The sequence below is a fragment of the Leptodactylus fuscus genome, chromosome 1, assembly GCF_031893055.1.
Source record: "Leptodactylus fuscus isolate aLepFus1 chromosome 1, aLepFus1.hap2, whole genome shotgun sequence".
NCBI classification, from domain to species: domain Eukaryota; kingdom Metazoa; phylum Chordata; class Amphibia; order Anura; family Leptodactylidae; genus Leptodactylus; species Leptodactylus fuscus.
In genome coordinates this window covers 118177482-118196048 of record NC_134265.1, presented here as the reverse complement: position 1 = coordinate 118196048, position 18567 = coordinate 118177482, and the positions used below count along the sequence as shown (strand labels likewise).

At 41.8% G+C, this 18567-nt stretch overlaps 1 protein-coding gene across 1 annotated transcript; it reads right to left on the bottom strand.

Moving 5' to 3' along the window:
* Positions 1 to 16872: 16872 nt before the first annotated feature.
* On the bottom strand, positions 16873 to 17712 carry LOC142189573 (olfactory receptor 11H4-like). The gene has a single exon (XM_075262184.1). The coding sequence runs from the start codon at positions 17710 to 17712 to the stop codon at positions 16873 to 16875; it is 840 nt and encodes a 279-aa protein (XP_075118285.1).
* Between the last annotated feature and the right edge of the window lie 855 nt (positions 17713 to 18567).

The following is an 18567-nucleotide window of genomic DNA, read 5'->3' as shown; positions in this document are numbered from 1 at the left end:
GATGGATTTCCCATTGCCTATTCCATCTGTGGTTGTCATGGGCAACATGATTTAAAGGGATGCTTATTAATGTTTGTTTAGCTTAAATTAAATACCTGGAAACCTTCTTTATTCCCCAAATGGATGGACAGAAACCCTTCTGTCCATCCATTTAAGGAAGAAAGAAGATGTCCAGGTATTTTCCCACTTTGATATAGTTTTTTTTGAAGTGTGGAAAGTGTGTAGTTGATAGGCTGTGATGGTGGGGTAAAACTGTGACTAGAGCTTGTTAGATGCCTCCAGGCATGCTTCCCCTGCTGTCCCAGTTGCATTGCAAAGGTGTTGGCATCATTTGCTGAGGTATCATAGTGGACTTGGTGACCCTCCTTAGTCGAATGGTGGGATCCCCTGAAACAAAGCATTTTCCCCCATAGACTATAATGGGGTTCGATATTGGATCGAATAGTCGAATATTGAGCGGCTATTCGAAACGAATAATGAATATCGAATATTTTACTGTTTGCTCATCTCTAATAATAATAAATAAATAAACAGTAGCATCATGAAGAAAAAAATGTCCCCCACAAACATTAAGACCTCATATGGCTCTGAGAATGGAAAAAGAAAAAAAAATATATTGGGTTTGGAAGGTGGGGAGTCAAAAAGCAAAATCAAAATATTTCTCTGGGTAGAAAGGCTTAAGCCACTATACAGGTTAATACAGCAGCAAACCACCAGATTAAGCACATACCGGATACTTGCTGTGTTGAGGGAGAACCCCCGCCAGAATACGGGTCACTTACAGTGGTCAGTCACCTGCTCCAAATCAATCATGCATGTGCGCGCTGACAAAGATAAACACTGACATTGATGCAGTTTCAATCTCAGTCCATGCAATGAGCGTGATGCCTATTCACACAGAACTGAGGTTTATTGAGGAAGTTACAGTTTTTATACAGGAATGCAAGAAAGATAAGAAAAAGGCAGGCTGTAAGCATATACGTCTTGTATCCGAATACACTGGCGATCAGTCATTGGCTGTTAAATTTCAACATCTCTTAGCTTTCGAGTTCCCAGGAAATGATACTGTCTTTCTTGTAAACCACATGACGATCATGTGCGTCAGCATCTGGGTGCGGTACTGGATACAGGCGCCATCTTAATGTATAAACGTTGCACAAAGAAAAATATAATTTCTTAAGCAGTATAACGCATGTATAAAAATAAGAATAGACATGGTCTACCTTCACATTCCCCCCTAAATTATATTTTTCTTTCCCTGAAATTTCTACACAGTGTTATCTGGAATGTGAGTACAACATTCTTCACCAATCATGGAGCAGACTCTACCTCTTTCTGCTGTGATCATATCTATAGCTAGTCGGTTTTGGAGAGAGGAGGAGGGTGTGGTCGAGTTTTCCCTGCAGAAGTCAGAGCCAAATATGCCTAGTTTGACTCCAGATGTTTCATTGGCAGTAAAACAGGTGTAGTTACCAGCATGTATATACACATGACCTTAATAGTCCCCCCTTGAAACAGCTCCAGACAAAGGGAATGCAGGGTGGGATGTCTGTCCCTATCTCTCACTACCGGACTGTAAGGAAATACCCTTCAGATCTTATAAAAAGCATATACATTGACTATTGTCAGACCTATAAACAATATGGATATCATAACTATAGAAACATAACAGGAATATAAGTTCAGATAGATCCAACAGTCTTCAAATTTTCTCTTCTCAAGGCCCATATCCTCTAACAGTTTATTGTCCCATTTATTTTTAAGAACATCATCAAGTGGGCAAAGGTTTAAGGTTTTCCTTGTACTCTCACAGCTGTACTGGCGATCAACAGGAACCGGAAGTGACCATTGAATCTCATACATCTCTTTATCAACATCCAATCTTTGGATTTTAGTTTATAGGTTTCTTCCACTGACTTAGAATCTGGAGGGAAAAGGGGGAAAACTCGAGAATATACATTAATCATATGTCTTTGATGATTCGTCACATAGTCAGTCAGCACACCATATTACATCTGGAACATTTATAAAAGAATACAATCCAAAGACAGGGCTAAATATCAATTTTCCTCTTTTCAACTTAGTGTGCAACACACTGCATACTTATGGACAATAGATTCAGGTAACCAATAATGACACGCGTAGACACGTCTGCCCCAGAACTAGTGGACTTTGTACACGGACTGTTTGTGATGGTTTTTCCTCACCAGATATGCCCCAAGCCATCCTGAAGGGAGACAACTACACACAAGCACGTACTCAAACCGTCTCACTGTATATACTCAACCTGCAATCTCTGGAACAGGTACAAGGGCTTCAGGCCTGGCTCTTTGGCCTAGCACATGCCATGCGGGCTCACATATATATTTGACTATAGTGATGCTAAATCCTGCAGCTGCCCATCCTCCGCTCACCAGGTCACACATGGCTACTTCTAAACAGTACACTTAGTAAGAAGCTGCTTATGCCATAAGTGGGAACAATGTTCTCAGTACATACTCTCTTACCACCGGACACCAGGACTTGTACATCCTCTTTCCAAGTCTCCTTTCCTCCTGGACCATCTTCGGTGCATCAGATCAGTGTCATAAAACCTGAAAAGAGAGCTAAAAGGTTTGGGTCTTATCAGTAAAACATGTCCCCTAGGCTTCTGCAGCTGGGCTAATGGCAGTGTCTGCCCACAGGCTACCTCTACTTTCTTTCGTATCAGCCTTGGTGTGTGCCATGACTTCTGACTATACCACCCTATGAGCAGCCGCAGGGTCTCCATCACACAAAAGTTCTTGCCCTCCAGATCGGACCATAATTCTACTATATCAACCACCTACCCTCAGACATTGTACCATGTTCAAGCGATGGCTTCAAGTTCAGCTGAGACCCGTGGAGTCCCATAATAGGTCTCCTTACGCTTGGTTTACCTCATATACGGTGACTGTGGCATATCTGATGCAGGATTCACCATCTTTCCCAAATATAAGACCATCTATAATAGAGCTCAATCAAAAAAGTTATCAATAGATTCATATCAGCAAAATTTTCTTAAGTTATCTTAGGCTTCTTCACCCCCGCCCCCCTTTAAGGTATTGATAACATCACGGTTCGGTTGTGTCAATGCCCAAACAACCATATACTGAATGCTGCATGCACCTCTATGGGAATGGGGTAGGAAAACTCTCCCTGGCGCTACTGGCTGACTAGGCCCTGCCTGCGGGTGTTGGTCAGCTGTTCCCAAGCTAAACTTGGCCCCGACAACTTCTGGCTCTCTAAACACGAAGACCTAACAGACAGGTGGGGTGAGAGCTGAAAGAGGCTAGGGACTGGGATACTAAAGATGGTCACCCCTAATGAAAGAATAGGTGCAGCTGCCAACGGTAACAAATAGGATGGGGCGTGCTGGAAAACAAACAACAATGGCTGTGCTGTCTTTCCCCCCTGGAAAAAAAACAAACAAAAAAAACAAAAACAAAACAAAAACCTTCTAATGCAGCAAGCAAATGTGACTTGTCAGAGAAATGAACTTTAACACAATCTTAATGTACGTGGACTGGACCTTTTTTTTTTTTTTCCAAAAGTACTTAATGTTCTGTGAGAGAAATACATGTCTGACGGGGCACAGGAGTCTCTGCAAGGTCAAAGCTAGACAATACAAGAAGAGCCAGTATTATCTTATCATGCTGCAGCTCACATAGCTGCTCATCCCACTCATAGCTGCGGCTGGGTATCCCCCCCCCCCCCCCTGTATCTCATAGCTGTGTCTTGTGTAGGACTACAGACTTCAGCAATCTCTCTTAAAGAAACAGAAACACATTTGTACAATCTCATAATATCAATACAATAAAGTTAGGTACATATTCATATGTCACTGAAAGGGGATTTGACTTATCCACCAAAGAAAAGGAATATATAAAACTTTACTTTTATTAGATACTCTAAAACATATAACAAAATGTTTAAAACATATCCTACACCATAACCCGCTGTGTGATGACAGGTAAGTGTATAAGGAGGAGAGCTGGAAGCGCTATCTCTGTTGCGCCCTATTTCAATCCTGTCTCTACCTCCCTCATCCAATACACGATGTGCACCAAGAACCTCACAGATTTAAATAAGAATGTGACCAACAATACTGAGAAAAGCTCAATGTAATGCTCCCCCACGCCTCCGAGGATACTGGCCTAACGCCACACCAACAGAGGAGGAAAGGTACCACTGGCTTGGTCACTATTCAAATTATCTGCTTGTGGGTGCTACATCTATAACTGCTTTATCCGACCCTACGCGTTTCTTCACTCAAAGTGATTCATCAGGGGTCTATTTTACAAGGTCCTGAACATCGGACACTTCGTGCAAGAAAAATCAGCGGTAGGTGTTCTGACCGCTAGCAGGACCGCCGCTCAACTCCCAGCGGTGAGTTGCCCTGCTCTCTTCAAGGTATTTAAACCCTACACCACGCCCCTCCACTGCTCCCAACCAATCTCTTTCATTGGACGTGTGCGCCCACCTACGCATAGGCCTATACGTCATACGCAACATTCCATAGATACCTTCAATAGAAACACAGTGCGCACTGTGTTTCTATTGAAGGTATCTATGGAATGTTGCGTATGACTATAGTGGAGGAGACCGGTACGATCCTCGCGCATGCGCACTGTGTTTCTATTGAAGGTATCTATGGAATGTTGCGTATGACGTATAGGCCTATGCGTAGGTGGGCGCACACGTCCAATGAAAGAGATTGGTTGGGAGCAGTGGAGGGGCGTGGTGTAGGGTTTAAATACCTTGAAGAGAGCAGGGCAACTCACCGCTGGGAGTTGAGCGGCGGTCCTGCTAGCGGTCAGAACACCTACCGCTGATTTTTCTTGCACGAAGTGTCCGATGTTCAGGACCTTGTAAAATAGACCCCTGATGAATCACTTTGAGTGAAGAAACGCGTAGGGTCGGATAAAGCAGTTATAGATGTAGCACCCACACGCAGATAATTTGAATAGTGACCAAGCCAGTGGTACCTTTCCTCCTCTGTTGGTGTGGCATTAGGCCAGTATCCTCGGAGGGGTGGGGGAGCATTCCATTGAGCTTTTCTCAGTATTGTTGGTCACATTCTTATTTAAATCTGTGAGGTTCTTGGTGCACATCGTGTATTGGATGAGGGAGGTAGAGACAGGATTGAAATAGGGCGCAACAGAGATAGCGCTTCCAGCTCTCCTCCTTATACACTTACCTGTCATCACACAGCGGGTTATGGTGTAGGATATGTTTTAAACATTTTGTTATATGTTTTAGAGTATCTAATAAAAGTAAAGTTTTATATATTCCTTTTCTTTGGTGGATAAGTCAAATCCCCTTTCAGTGACATATGTTTATGGGAATTTATCTATCTAAAGTTACGGTGATTTTTTTTTTTTTTTTTTTTTTTTTTTTAGGTACATATTCAGAACATATATATATCAGCAAAGAAAGCAGAAACATTAACTGAGGGATCAAATCAATCTCCTGTTCACACAACACAATCATACACATAGAACACTACACAACAGGTATGGGAGTGACTTCTAACTCTCTTAGTGTAGACACAAAGGAATTTTTCTCTCTCTTTTTCCTTTTTCCTAAAATCAAACATCATGACAAATATAATCTGTGCTACGTCTTTTTATCAATCAACATACACATACACGTTTTCAAATTCGGACACCTTACTGAGTTTCTAACTTTCAATAACAGTTTTCCTACAATGGGGACAATCCTGGTTTCAATCAGCTTATCTCAACCTATGTTCACTTTCTTGTGCAATCTTTTCACTTGCTGGAGCAATCTTTCCACTTGCTTCACCCTAAAATCTGATAACCATCCTATTATGTGCATATTATCACATCACTTTATGTTTCAACATTCCAAGTTCCATCTCTTTGACATCCTAAACTTAGGCAACATACTTAAACCTCCTGTTTCATGCCACTTTCTGGCACCTCTTCATTACATCAACATTTTTCAACCATTCATTTCACGATTCACATAATCTAACACATTGTGACCACTCATTGACTAAGATACATGTTTAACACAATTTCACACTATATTCCGGATTATTGGATGGACGTCTCAAAATTCCAGATTATCAGAATTTTCCTAAAATTTTACTTTTAAGATCAAAATGTTGCTAACAACACAGTCCTAACAAGAAAAACCTTCTACCGTACCCCTCTTATAGCACTATATGTTTTTCCAACTATCTTAAGGGGTCGAGTACGGCTTTAAAGAAGACAACACCAAATGCTTTACTAAGACAATTCTATGTGGGATCAGTGACTACATAAGAAGAGAACGGAAGCTAGTGTGATATTGTGCACACTTCTGTATGATACAAATTATAAAGAATAATATACAAAGATTAAAATACAGCACAGACCAGATGAGTTACCTTCCCTCATAACCGTGATCTGAGTCAGCTCAGGAAAAGGATTCTGGTCTCTTATGGTAAATTTTTAGACAAGAAGAAGACACGTTAGAATAATTAGCAGAACACAACGGGATATAAAATTCCAACATAGGTTTCAACACATAACTATGGGATAAGACACAAAGAAGAAGTTTCACCTCATTATTTCCCATTCCCATAAATAAAACATAAACACATAGATATATAAACAAACAAGTAAAAATCAGAATATTCTCTGTAATACATAGATGATACCAGTAATCCAATCTCTGTGTGCCTTGAACTCTTGAACAAAGATTTTAACTTGAGGTAAAACCCCAACTTGTAGGTTGGCGAGGCGACAGAGGGTGAGTGGCCGTCTCCCCCTCCGTGACCTCCCATACCCACGCTGTGAAGATTCAAAACTTTTCACTATCACCTTTTTGCTCTTTTGTGGATACAACAGTTTAAAAGACAATAACAGACAAACAATAATTCAAAACATAACCCTTACATCATATGCTTGGATATCCCTGTATACCCATTGTCATTATACGTTACTCAGGTTAACCCTTTTTTTTTTTTTTTCCCCTTTTTTTTTGTACTAAATCACTTCTTTGGATATAATACATAGACTGTGGACTGTGGTGCTGGCACAAAGCCAAGTTTCGTCTTCTCTGCGCGTCCTCCAGCATCTGGCAGTCTATGAGATAAAACGACCTTGAAGCTCTTGGCAGTCAATTGAAATGCTTTGATTGCCCTCTACAGAAATAAAATAGGAATAAAACTCAAACAGCAGTTAGTATACTGACACCAAAGTTACACATTAATACTTTTGCGCAATTTTTTATTTTCATAGCAAACCTCACTCTAGTAATTACCACAAGTGTTCAGAATCTCTTAAACTATACTTGAAGTTAGGAGAAATTTACCAGACCTTCCCAATTTTTCTTTTCTTTACTAGATCCCAACCAAAGTTTTGAACGTATAATCCTCTAAACATCATAATAGTGGTATACAGTGAGGTCTTTTATAGCTGAACTGGGCATAGACACTCGGAAAGGGGGCTACCGGGGGTTTGACCTCTTCCGGGCTTGAGGGTTTGTGATAGGAACTAGATGTGGCTATCATTGGAATCACCGGATAAAGGGGGCGTGATCTGAGGGACGGTGGGGGCCGGAGATGTTGGTCTGGGTGTACTAACATGGCTGCCAGTGGGAACAGCCATAACCTCACTTCCGCCATCCCTGGGCGTGGGTCCGGAAGATGAGACAACAGGGGATGGGCGGGGAGCTCCACAGGCTACACAGACATCTTGCAAATCAGGATTCAGCTGCCTACGGACGTCACAGATCCACCCATCTCCACTACTCTCGGCGCCATTTTAGGGCAGTGGCGCACAAGCAATTATACTCGGCATATTCTTTTTATCATCAAGTTTCAGATAACCAAATGAAGAAACAAAGGTTCAGCATTTTCATATCCCTCACGTTCTAGAGTCCTTGCGACCCTGTAATGAGCTTGGGCGGCTTCCAGCAAACCTTTATCTTCTAACACTCCCCGTGACTCTTCTAACATTTTTCTCCACATACTAGGTTGCAATCGGCCCGTAGGAGGCACCTCAGCCAGTTTATACATTCTCAAAGCTTCTTTCACGTATTTCTTGCCTTCCCTGATTCGAACTAAATCAACGGCAGTCTGTGCCCCATCAGGCAAGACATGTTTCTTCTTGAACAGCCGCAACATTGTCAAAGTCCCGATATTGCTTATCCGCCTGTGCACTGACAGATATGTGACCCCACAACCTCACCACCAACAAAGTCACCTTTACCGGTTTCTGACTCTTGTTGTCAGGTCCCTGACCACAGGTTGCAGTCACTGGGCAATATCAAAAGCCTAAAACAATCCAACAGCACCCGTCCTCCTCCCTGACGGCCTCATGCAGTGGATCAACAGTCAAATCACACCCACCACCGCACCCGTCCTCCTCCCTGACGGCCTCATGCAGTGGATCACCAGTCAAATCACACCACTGCACCCGTCCTCCTCCCTGACGGCCTCATGCAGTGGATCACCAGTCAAATCACACCACTGCACCCGTCCTCCTCCCTGACGGCCTCATGCAGTGGATCAACAGTCAAATCACACCACTGCACCCGTCCTCCTCCCTGACGGCCTCATGCAGTGGATCAACAGTCAAATCACACAACAGCAAGGCTTAGTGCCAGGGACCACTAGTTGCGACCGTCCAAAAAGATCACATATACTACTCTATATCAAGGAGGGCAAGAAATTCACTTCCTGGAATCTGCAGCACCACAGGTGACTGAACACTCGGTGATATATATATACCGTGAGGAAAAACAAGTTCAGACTACGGCTCTAGGACCCACCCATCCGTATCACTCGGACTGGACAATCGATCCAACTGGATCACCTGTCAGCCAGACAACGACACACCGACAGTCACAAGCAAATGACACATATTCATATGAATATGCATACACTTACCGTGACTCTAATGAGGGTGATCAGGCCTCGGGTCGGTGAGACGCCGTCCGACGTCCAGGGTCCGGCGCGGGTCGGTCATCCGCGGTGGTCCTATGGCCATGCTCCCGGGTTTCGGCACCACTTGTTGAGGGAGAACCCCCGCCAGAATACGGGTCACTTACAGTGGTCAGTCACCTGCTCCAAATCAATCATGCATGTGCGCGCTGACAAAGATAAACACTGACATTGATGCAGTTTCAATCTCAGTCCATGCAATGAGCGTGATGCCTATTCACACAGAACTGAGGTTTATTGAGGAAGTTACAGTTTTTATACAGGAATGCAAGAAAGATAAGAAAAAGGCAGGCTGTAAGCATATACGTCTTGTATCCGAATACACTGGCGATCAGTCATTGGCTGTTAAATTTCAACATCTCTTAGCTTTCGAGTTCCCAGGAAATGATACTGTCTTTCTTGTAAACCACATGACGATCATGTGCGTCAGCATCTGGGTGTGGTACTGGATACAGGCGCCATCTTAATGTATAAACGTTGCACAAAGAAAAATATAATTTCTTAAGCAGTATAACGCATGTATAAAAATAAGAATAGACATGGTCTACCTTCACAGCTGTAGGATACAACAAAGCAACTACTCCCTTGTGTGGCTCATTTGATCCAGGTCCAGCAATTGTAAAACTGCATGACAATGCTTTACTTTACACCCATGGGGGGGGGGGGGGGGGGAGCAAGGAGTGGAAATAACTTATGGTGCAACTTTTTGTGGTGGAAACAGTCCAGATCGGAGCATGAAACTCAGTGAGCATGAAACCATATATGGCCCTTGGCCATAATTGCTGCTCCACATATCAACAGTGGCATGAACCTTTCTCAGTAGTGTAACGATTGTGGTCACAGGGGGTGCAACCACAAATGGACCCGGATTACTATGATAGGTGTCAGGGAAAGCCTGGTTTCCTGACCGCTAGACATACTGTTATTGAAAAGGGGCCTTGGCATATCACAAGGACCCTTTCCAATTGATGCCAAACAGGTAAGATGACTTAAAATAATAAATACTTATACTCACCTCTCCTGGACTCAATGTCCTCTCTGACATTCTTCTGTCATGTGAATGAGGACTGTGATTAGGCCCCAGTTGTCACATGAGGGGTGGTGGCATAATGATGACAGTGTGCCCCATGGGACCGCTAAGGCCTAATCACAGACCTCAGAGTGAGGCTGCCCAGGAAAGGTGAGGCAAGGTGAGTTTAAGTATTTTTTTATTATTAATCACCTTCCATGGGCCTTCGATTACACTCTGGGGTGGTGCCGAAGCGGAGGGGAACTGTTGGGACCATATAATACTGAGTTAGGGCCACTGTGGAGCATATACTACTATGCTGGGGTCCCCTATGGAGCATATAATACTGTATGGGGGCCACTGTGGGGAGCATATTATACTGTATGTGGGATACTGAGGAGAAAATAATATTGTGTGGGAGGCCACTGTGGAGCATATTATACTGTGTGTATGGGGCCATCATGGAGCATATAATTCTGGGTGGGGCCCCTGTGGAGCATATCATACTGTGTGGGGGGCACAGTGGAACATATGAAACTGTGTGGGGGCCAGTGTGGAGCATATAATACTATGTCAGGGCCACCACCCCTCTTCATCTGATGTCCCCTTGTCACCCTAACCTGTTTGGCAGGTTCTATCTACAAAAGAATCATTATCACCAACAATGTCATAGTTTTCCCCGATTTTTTTCTGACACATCATGGCCATGGGATTCCAGCACACCCTCATAATTTACAACTTCAGACTCCCTATCTTCCCTTCCATAATGACTTCTAATAGTAGAACCACACCTCTTGCCACTGCTTTCTCCACCCCTAAAAGTGATGTCTTCCTCTTCTGTTTGCACAGAATGCTGACTGTTCTCAACCAGCTCATCAAAGATAGGAGAAAGTTGTTCTGACTAGGAGAAATAGATCTTCAGCGGCATTCACATCACTACCAGGAATCTGTGTCAATGAAAAAAAATTGTTGACAGCCCAGAATGGCCCTACGGTAAATTACACATTATGGAGGAGGATAAAAGCTCTACAACAACTCAAAGAAATGTAAATAAAGGCCAGAAAATGGCAATAAATGCACAATAATTATGCAATAATTAGAATTTATTGTTAAATAATGAAAAAATTACATAGCATCAGAGCAGGTGACACAAACCGCAACTGATACGCTAGGACATCAGGAAGGTCAATCAACCAAATATAACTATCATATTACAATTAGAGATGAGCGAACACTATTTGAAACAGCCATTTCGAATAGCACGGTCCCATAGAAATGAATGGACGTAGCTGGCACTTGGGGGTTAAGCCGCCGGCCGCCGGCAAAGTCGGCGTGCCGGCCGCTTCCATTCATTTCTATGGGAGCGTGGTATTCGAAATGGCTGTTTCAAATAGTGTTCGCTCTTTTCTAATTACAACTAATAAAGGTGCAAATAAATGCATGCCATTTCAAATAGCTGGCTATGCAGTGGACAAAATATCAAAACGCTGAAGGTCAACAATCGTATCATAATGGTGATCTCACATAATATGCTGTCCTCCTGTCAGATTATTGATATTGCAATATTCAAAAAGGATATGTATATCTGCACTCCAGGGATCATTAGGCAAGGGTACTTATGGGCAAAGAATTCCATCCGGAGCTCCGTTCTGGTAAGTTGGGATGATTCAAAACTTAAAAATAAGAAGGTGAACAATAATCAGCAACTCCACTTTGTCACCACATATAAGTCTAGGTGGCATGATATTTACAGAGTATTGCAGACTCATTGGTCTATACTCCTTACTAGAGATGAGCGAACACTGTTCGGATCAGCCGATCCGAACAGCACGCACCCATAGAAATGAATGGAAACACCTGTGACGCCGGCCGGCCGCCGGCAAAGTCAGCGTCACAGGTGCTTCCATTCATTTCTATGGGTGTGTGCTGTTCGCATCGGCTGATCCGAACAGTGTTCACTCATCTCTACTCCTTACAGATCCAGTGATTGCCAACTTTATGCCCAATATGCCAATTATTACTTGGAAACAATCTCATAATTTATGAGATATCCTTGTCGACAGCCATTACATGGTTAAACCAAATGGCCTCTTCAGATAAAAGGGTTTGAAGTGTGGCTTCTATCCCTGTGGGAGATGCTCTATGTGTATTTACATGGTTAGAGCAACCACATTTTTGAATTCTGCAGGGGACAAAAATTACAAGATCATGCTTAAGATTACCTGTTGAGATGAGCGAGTAGTGTTCGATCGAAACTACGGTAATACTACGGTATTCGAAATACTCGTACTCGATTGAACACTACTAGCTGTTCGAAGTTTAAGGTTCGATGCAGAACCAGCATTGATTGGCAGAATGCTATACATTCTGCCAATCAACGCTGGTTCTTCTCTTACCTTTAGAAGTCTTCTCCGTGCAGCGTCCCCGCAGCGTCTTCTGGCTGGAATTTACTCTGCCTAGGCATCCGGCCTAGGCAGAGCCGACTGTGCATGCGCGGGCATGCCCTCGCATGCGCAGTTGGCTCTGCTCAGGTGTCGGGCCGCGGGGGTGACCTGCACAAGGACCTTCTCCAAAGGGAAACAAGGTAGATTGTAACCCTCTACACTGTATCCCCATATGGCCTTAATGAGGCGATTAATTTTGGACCATTTTTGTAAAACACATATCCCTGTATCTCTGTATTTCTTGGAATCTGCTATGAATCTAATATGGATCTTTCTTCATCGATTTGAATATGCATCGTCTTTATCTAGAATATTTATTTTTATAATTTTTATAATTTTTTTTGTCTCTTGATTATGTGTGATCTTCATCTTATTACTCTAGAGAATCTATGGGGTATTGTCAAGAGGAAGATGAGAGACACCAGACCCAACAATGCAGATGAGCTGAAGGCTGCTATCAAGACAGCCTGGGCTTCCATAACACCTCTGCAGTGCCACAGGCTGATTGCTTCCATGCCATATTGCCGCATTGATACAGTCATTCATGTATTGTACAAGGAGCTCCGACCAAGTATTGAGGGCATTTACTTACAGACTCTTCATTTGGACATTTCTGTTTTAAGTATTGTGTTTACAGTTGGTCTTATATAATATTCTAATTTCCTGAGATAATGACTTTTGGGTTTTCCTTGGTTGTAAACCATAGTCATCAACCTTAACAGAAAGAAAGACTTCACTCTGTTTGTAATGACTCAATATAATATATGGGTTTCACTTTCTCAATTGAATTACCAAAAAAAAAAAAAAAAAAGTTTTATTGAAATTTGAGACGCACTAATATATGAGAAGCACCAAAAAAAACTTTGGATTAACACACTCACTTACACTGTATATTGAGTGAGCAGAGCAAAAAAACAAACAAACAACCTTTTAACATTGCACAGGCTGTGATACTGTGAACAACAACAAAAAAAGTTTGCATATCAGAGATTTTTTTTTCGGATTAGTGTCGGTGGAACTGGTGTTTTAACATTAGAATAGCAGTTACTAAGTATATAATCAAAAAATATACGCTTGCGCAAATGAAAACCCTTAACAAAATATTTTTCAGTAACAAGACAGAATGACTGCCAGTAAAACATTTTTAACCCCTTAGTGACACATGACATACTATTACTTCCTAGGCATCTGGTACTTGGCTCAAACGGATGTAATTATACATTATGTGATGGCTGCCTGCTCACTATTTGAGCGGATGGCATCGGGAGCAGGTTTTAGCTGTATCTGATCCATCGGTGGTTTAAACCCCTTCAACACCACTACATCCAAGAGTTTGCACAATAATAATGCCCCCATCTGCACCCTCCAAGATTGGGGGGTGCCATCGTGCATTTTCAGCAGTCCGAGGTCTGGCCAATGTCCCCAGGCTGCTAGGAGTCCCCAGTACCTGGTTGATCCTGGGATGACTTTGCCTCTAGACTGCAATACACGTGTCTATAGCTTGTACAATGTGATGACAAAAAAAGCTAAAATTGCTAAATCATTAGAACAGGAAGAGAATGCATAAGCTGTGCCAGCGTATATCAGGGTACAAACTAAATTTAGAGCTAAGGAGGAAAAAGAAACCAGAAATGCCCCCCCCCCTTCCCCCGATAGGTACTATTGAGAAAATAGTATGGAATTTGGTGTTCTCACTGTACTCTGCACAGTTTACATATGCCCCTTCACCATCTGTTGTGAGTAGTTTTCAGGTGCCAAGTCACATTTAGGGTATCTGCAAATGTGATATGGCATCTGAAAACTATTCCAGCAAAATCTGCCTTTTAAAAGTCAAATAGTGTTCTTTCAATTCTAAGCCCCACCATGTAGCCAAACAGCAGTTTATGATCACATACACTCACCGGCCACTTTATTAGGTACACCATGCTAGTAACGGGTTGGACCCCCTTTTGCCTTCAGAACTGCCTCAATTCTTTGTGGCATAGATTCAACAAGGTGCTGGAAGCATTCCTCAGAGATTTTGGTCCATATTGACATGATGGCATCACACAGTTGCCGCAGATTTGTCGGCTGCACATCCATGATGCGAATCTCCCGTTCCACCACATCCCAAAGATGCTCTATTGGATTGAGATCTGGTGACTGTGGAGGCCATTGGAGTACAGTGAACTCATTGTCATGTTCAAGAAACCAGTCTGAGATGATTCCAGCTTTATGACATGGCGCATTATCCTGCTGAAAGTAGCCATCAGATGTTGGGTACATTGTGGACATAAAGGGATGGACATGGTCAGCAACAATACTCAGGTAGGCTTTGGCATTGCAACGATGCTCAATTGGTACCAAGGGGCCCAAAGAGTGCCAAGAAAATATTCCCCACACCATGACACCACCACCACCACCAGCCTGAACCGTTGATACAAGGCAGGATGGATCCATGCTTTCATGTTGTTGACACCAAATTCTGACCCTACCATCCGAATGTCGCAGCAGAAATCGAGACTCATCAGACCAGGCAACGTTTTTCCAATCTTCAATTGTCCAATTTCGATGAGCTTGTGCAAATTGTAGCCTCAGTTTCCTGTTCTTAGCTGAAAGGAGTGGCACCCGGTGTGGTCTTCTGCTGCTGTAGCCCATCTGCCTCAAAGTTCAACGTACTGTGCGTTCAGAGATGCTCTTCTGGCTACCTTGGTTGTAACGGGTGGCTATTTGAGTCACTGTTGCCTTTCTATCAGCTTGAACCAGTCTGGCCATTCTCCTCTGACCTCTGGCATCAACAACGCATTTCCGCCCACAGAACTGCCGCTCACTGGATGTTTTTTCTTTTTCGGACCATTCTCTGTAAACCCTAGAGATGGTTGTGCGTGAAAATCCCAGTAGATCAGCAGTTTCTGAAATACTCAGACCAGCCCTTCTGGCACCAACAACCATGCCACGTTCAAAGGCACTCAAATCACCTTTCTTCCCCATACTGATGCTCGGTTTGAACTGCAGGAGATTGTCTTGACCATGTCTACATGCCTAAATGCACTGAGTTGCCACCATGTGATTGGCTGATTAGAAATTAAGTGTTAACGAGCAGTTGGACAGGTGTACCTAATAAAGTGGCCGGTGAGTGTATGAGGTATTCCTGTGTTCAGGAGAAATTCTGTAACAAACTACGGTGTGTTTTTTTCTTTTTAACCCTATGTAAAAATGAAAAATTTGGGTTAAATGGAGAGTTCATTAGAATAAAAATATTTTTAAATTTTTTATGTCCCAAATGCTAATAGTAATAATATCTGTGAAACAGCTATAAGGTCAAAATGCATACCCCTAGATTAACTCCCTGATGAGTCTAGTTTCCAAAGGGGTCACTTATTTGTGTGTTTCAAATGTATGGGTACTTTAGGGGCTTTGCAAATGTGACAAAGCATCTGAAAAATCTGCCCTCCAAAAGTCAAATAGCACTTTTGCCATTCATCTACAGTTTTTCCCACAGCAATTTCACAGAAGGTCTGCAGAGTTTTTGTAAGTATAATTAACATACTACAATTCTTTTTAAAAACAAAATTTTTGGAAATCACAGCAATAGAAATCATGCAGACATGATTCGTGCAGGCAGCGTGCAGCAAGCACATGGACCCATTATCGTTTATGGAGTCTGTGTGCTTTTACAGCACAACGCTTGCATTTGTATTCCGTTCGGGGGGTCTCCATGCAGGCTCTCTCCAGACAGAATACAAAAGCAGATAATAATAGCAAATAAAACTGATGTGCTGGAGCCTAAGGGACTAGATATTTACTGACATTTGTTGCCAGAAAAAAAAAAACTCTTTTTTTGTGAATGTTAGAAATGTATTTCACTGCACTAGTGTCATTTAGCATCCTTAAAGAGGACCTTTCACCGATTTGGGCACAGGCAGTTCTATATAATGCTGGAAAGCTGACAGTGCGCTGAATTCAGCTCCCAGTACCGTAGCGCTTTACAGTCAGAAGGGCGTTTCTGACACTTAGCCAGGGACACCCTTCTGCCCAGCAGCGCCTATGGTGCTGTACTGTGGAGCGGGGAGGAACTCCCCCCTCCTCTCCTGATAATACTCGTCTATGGACAAGCTGTGTGAGAAGAGGGGGGGGGGGGGGCGTTCCTCACCGCTCCACACTACAGCGCGATAGGCGCTGTTGGGCAGAAGGGCGTCCCTGGCTAACTGTCAGAAACGCCCTTCTGACACTAAAGCACTACGGTACCGGGACCGATAGCGCTTTACCCCGGGCACAGATCGGGAAAGCCGACAGTGCGCTGAATTCAGCACACTGTCAGCTTTCCAGCAGTATATAGAACTGCCTGTGCCCAATCTGATGAAAGGTCCTCTTTAAATACCAAGCTACACCTACAGACAGAGGCATACAATGCATGCAGAACAGCGCTCACCAAGATATTGAAGGAAAAAAAAAGAGATGTACTAGAAAAATTGACCATGTTGGCTCATCCTTATTATCGCTTCTCTGATACTTCTGTTTCTGAGACTATAAATGATGGGATTTAAAAATGGAGTAATAATTGCATAAAATACTAAAAGACATTTATCAAGTACAGAAGTGTATTCATGATGTGGCCTTCCATACATCAATATAACGGAGCCATAATATAGAATAACCACGGTGAAGTGAGATCCGCATGTAGAGAACACTTTTTTGCGGCCACTATTAGAGGGAATCTTTAGAACAACTAAAATAATATTTATGTAGGATAAAATTATAAAGACTAAACAACTTAATAAAATAAACCATAGAAGACTGAAAAAGTAGCTTCTTAGAAGTGATGTGTCAGTACAAGAGAACTTAAAAAGAGGGGTTTCATCACAGAAAAAATTATCAATTACATTTTTACCGCAAAAAGTCAGTTTACTTAAAAAATAAATTGGAATTAATGTACTTGCGAAGCTGGAAAGCCAACACATTGATGCTAACTGATGACAAAATCTGTTACTCATTATTGCTGAGTACCTCAAAGGGTTACAAATTGCCAGATATCGATCATAAGCCATGACTGCCAAAAAGTAGTTTTCATTACCCCCCAAAACAAAAAAGAAATATAGTTGAGTGATACAACCAGATACAGATATTGTTTTATCACCAGACACTAAATCTGTCAGCATTTTTGGCATAGTAACTGTAGTGTAAAAAATTTCCATGAAAGCAAAATTTCCAAGGAATAAATACATGGGACTGTGAAGTTTAAGATTTCGCCATATGACAGTAATGATGATTGTGTTTCCAATAATTGTTGATAAATAAATCATGAAAAAAAGAAAAAAGAGAAATAGTTGTACTGTTTTATTGCTGCTGAATCCAAGAAGGTGAAATAATTTTATTTCGGTATCATTTTCAACTTTCATTCCTGTTAATTGATATTGTTACTGAAAACCAAATAAATATAATTTGATATACAAAAATTAAATTTATAAATATATTTTTTAGTAGTTTTTAAATTACATGAATCAAACAACAAAAGAAACATTTCTTATGAAACCAATATTGTTATTGATGTTACTGTTATCTATTCCAATTCCCTAGTATGCTATAATATACAAGATATATTATTAATTATTATTATTATTAATTATTATTATTATAGATTATTTTCTAGGACATGTTAGAAAATGAACACATGGTCAAATAAATTTAATTTAGTGTATATTTATTATTATTATTATTATTATTTGGTCAGTATTTCTATTCAATAGTATTGAGCCAAGACCAGGAGTACATAGAAAAACTGCAAAGAAGCAGAATGTTTCCATGTTGTATTGACATGTAAATGGGAACATATGGCTGCAAATTACTGTATTTTTTCAGACTATATGACACACCGGACCATAAGACACACTTAGAAAAGATTTTAAGCAAAAAATGGTAAAATATTTACTGTATGGCAGTTGTAGTTTTGCAACTGCTGAAAAGCCACATTGACAGGTGTCCCAGTAGCTGTACGGGAATGCATAGGGCATTTGTTTTTGTGGGGCCAGGTGTACTTTTTAGTTATACCATTTTGGAGAATGTCTATTGCTTTGATCACTTTTTATTCAAATCAGAGGCGAAACTGTGAAAAAAACAGTGGTTTGGCACTTTTGATTTTCTTTCCTGCTACAACATTC

Bases quoted from the DNA above. Each gene is read 5' to 3' on its own strand.
- LOC142189573 (XM_075262184.1), bottom strand. From the start codon at position 17,712: ATGATTTATTTATCAACAATTATTGGAAACACAATCATCATTACTGTC.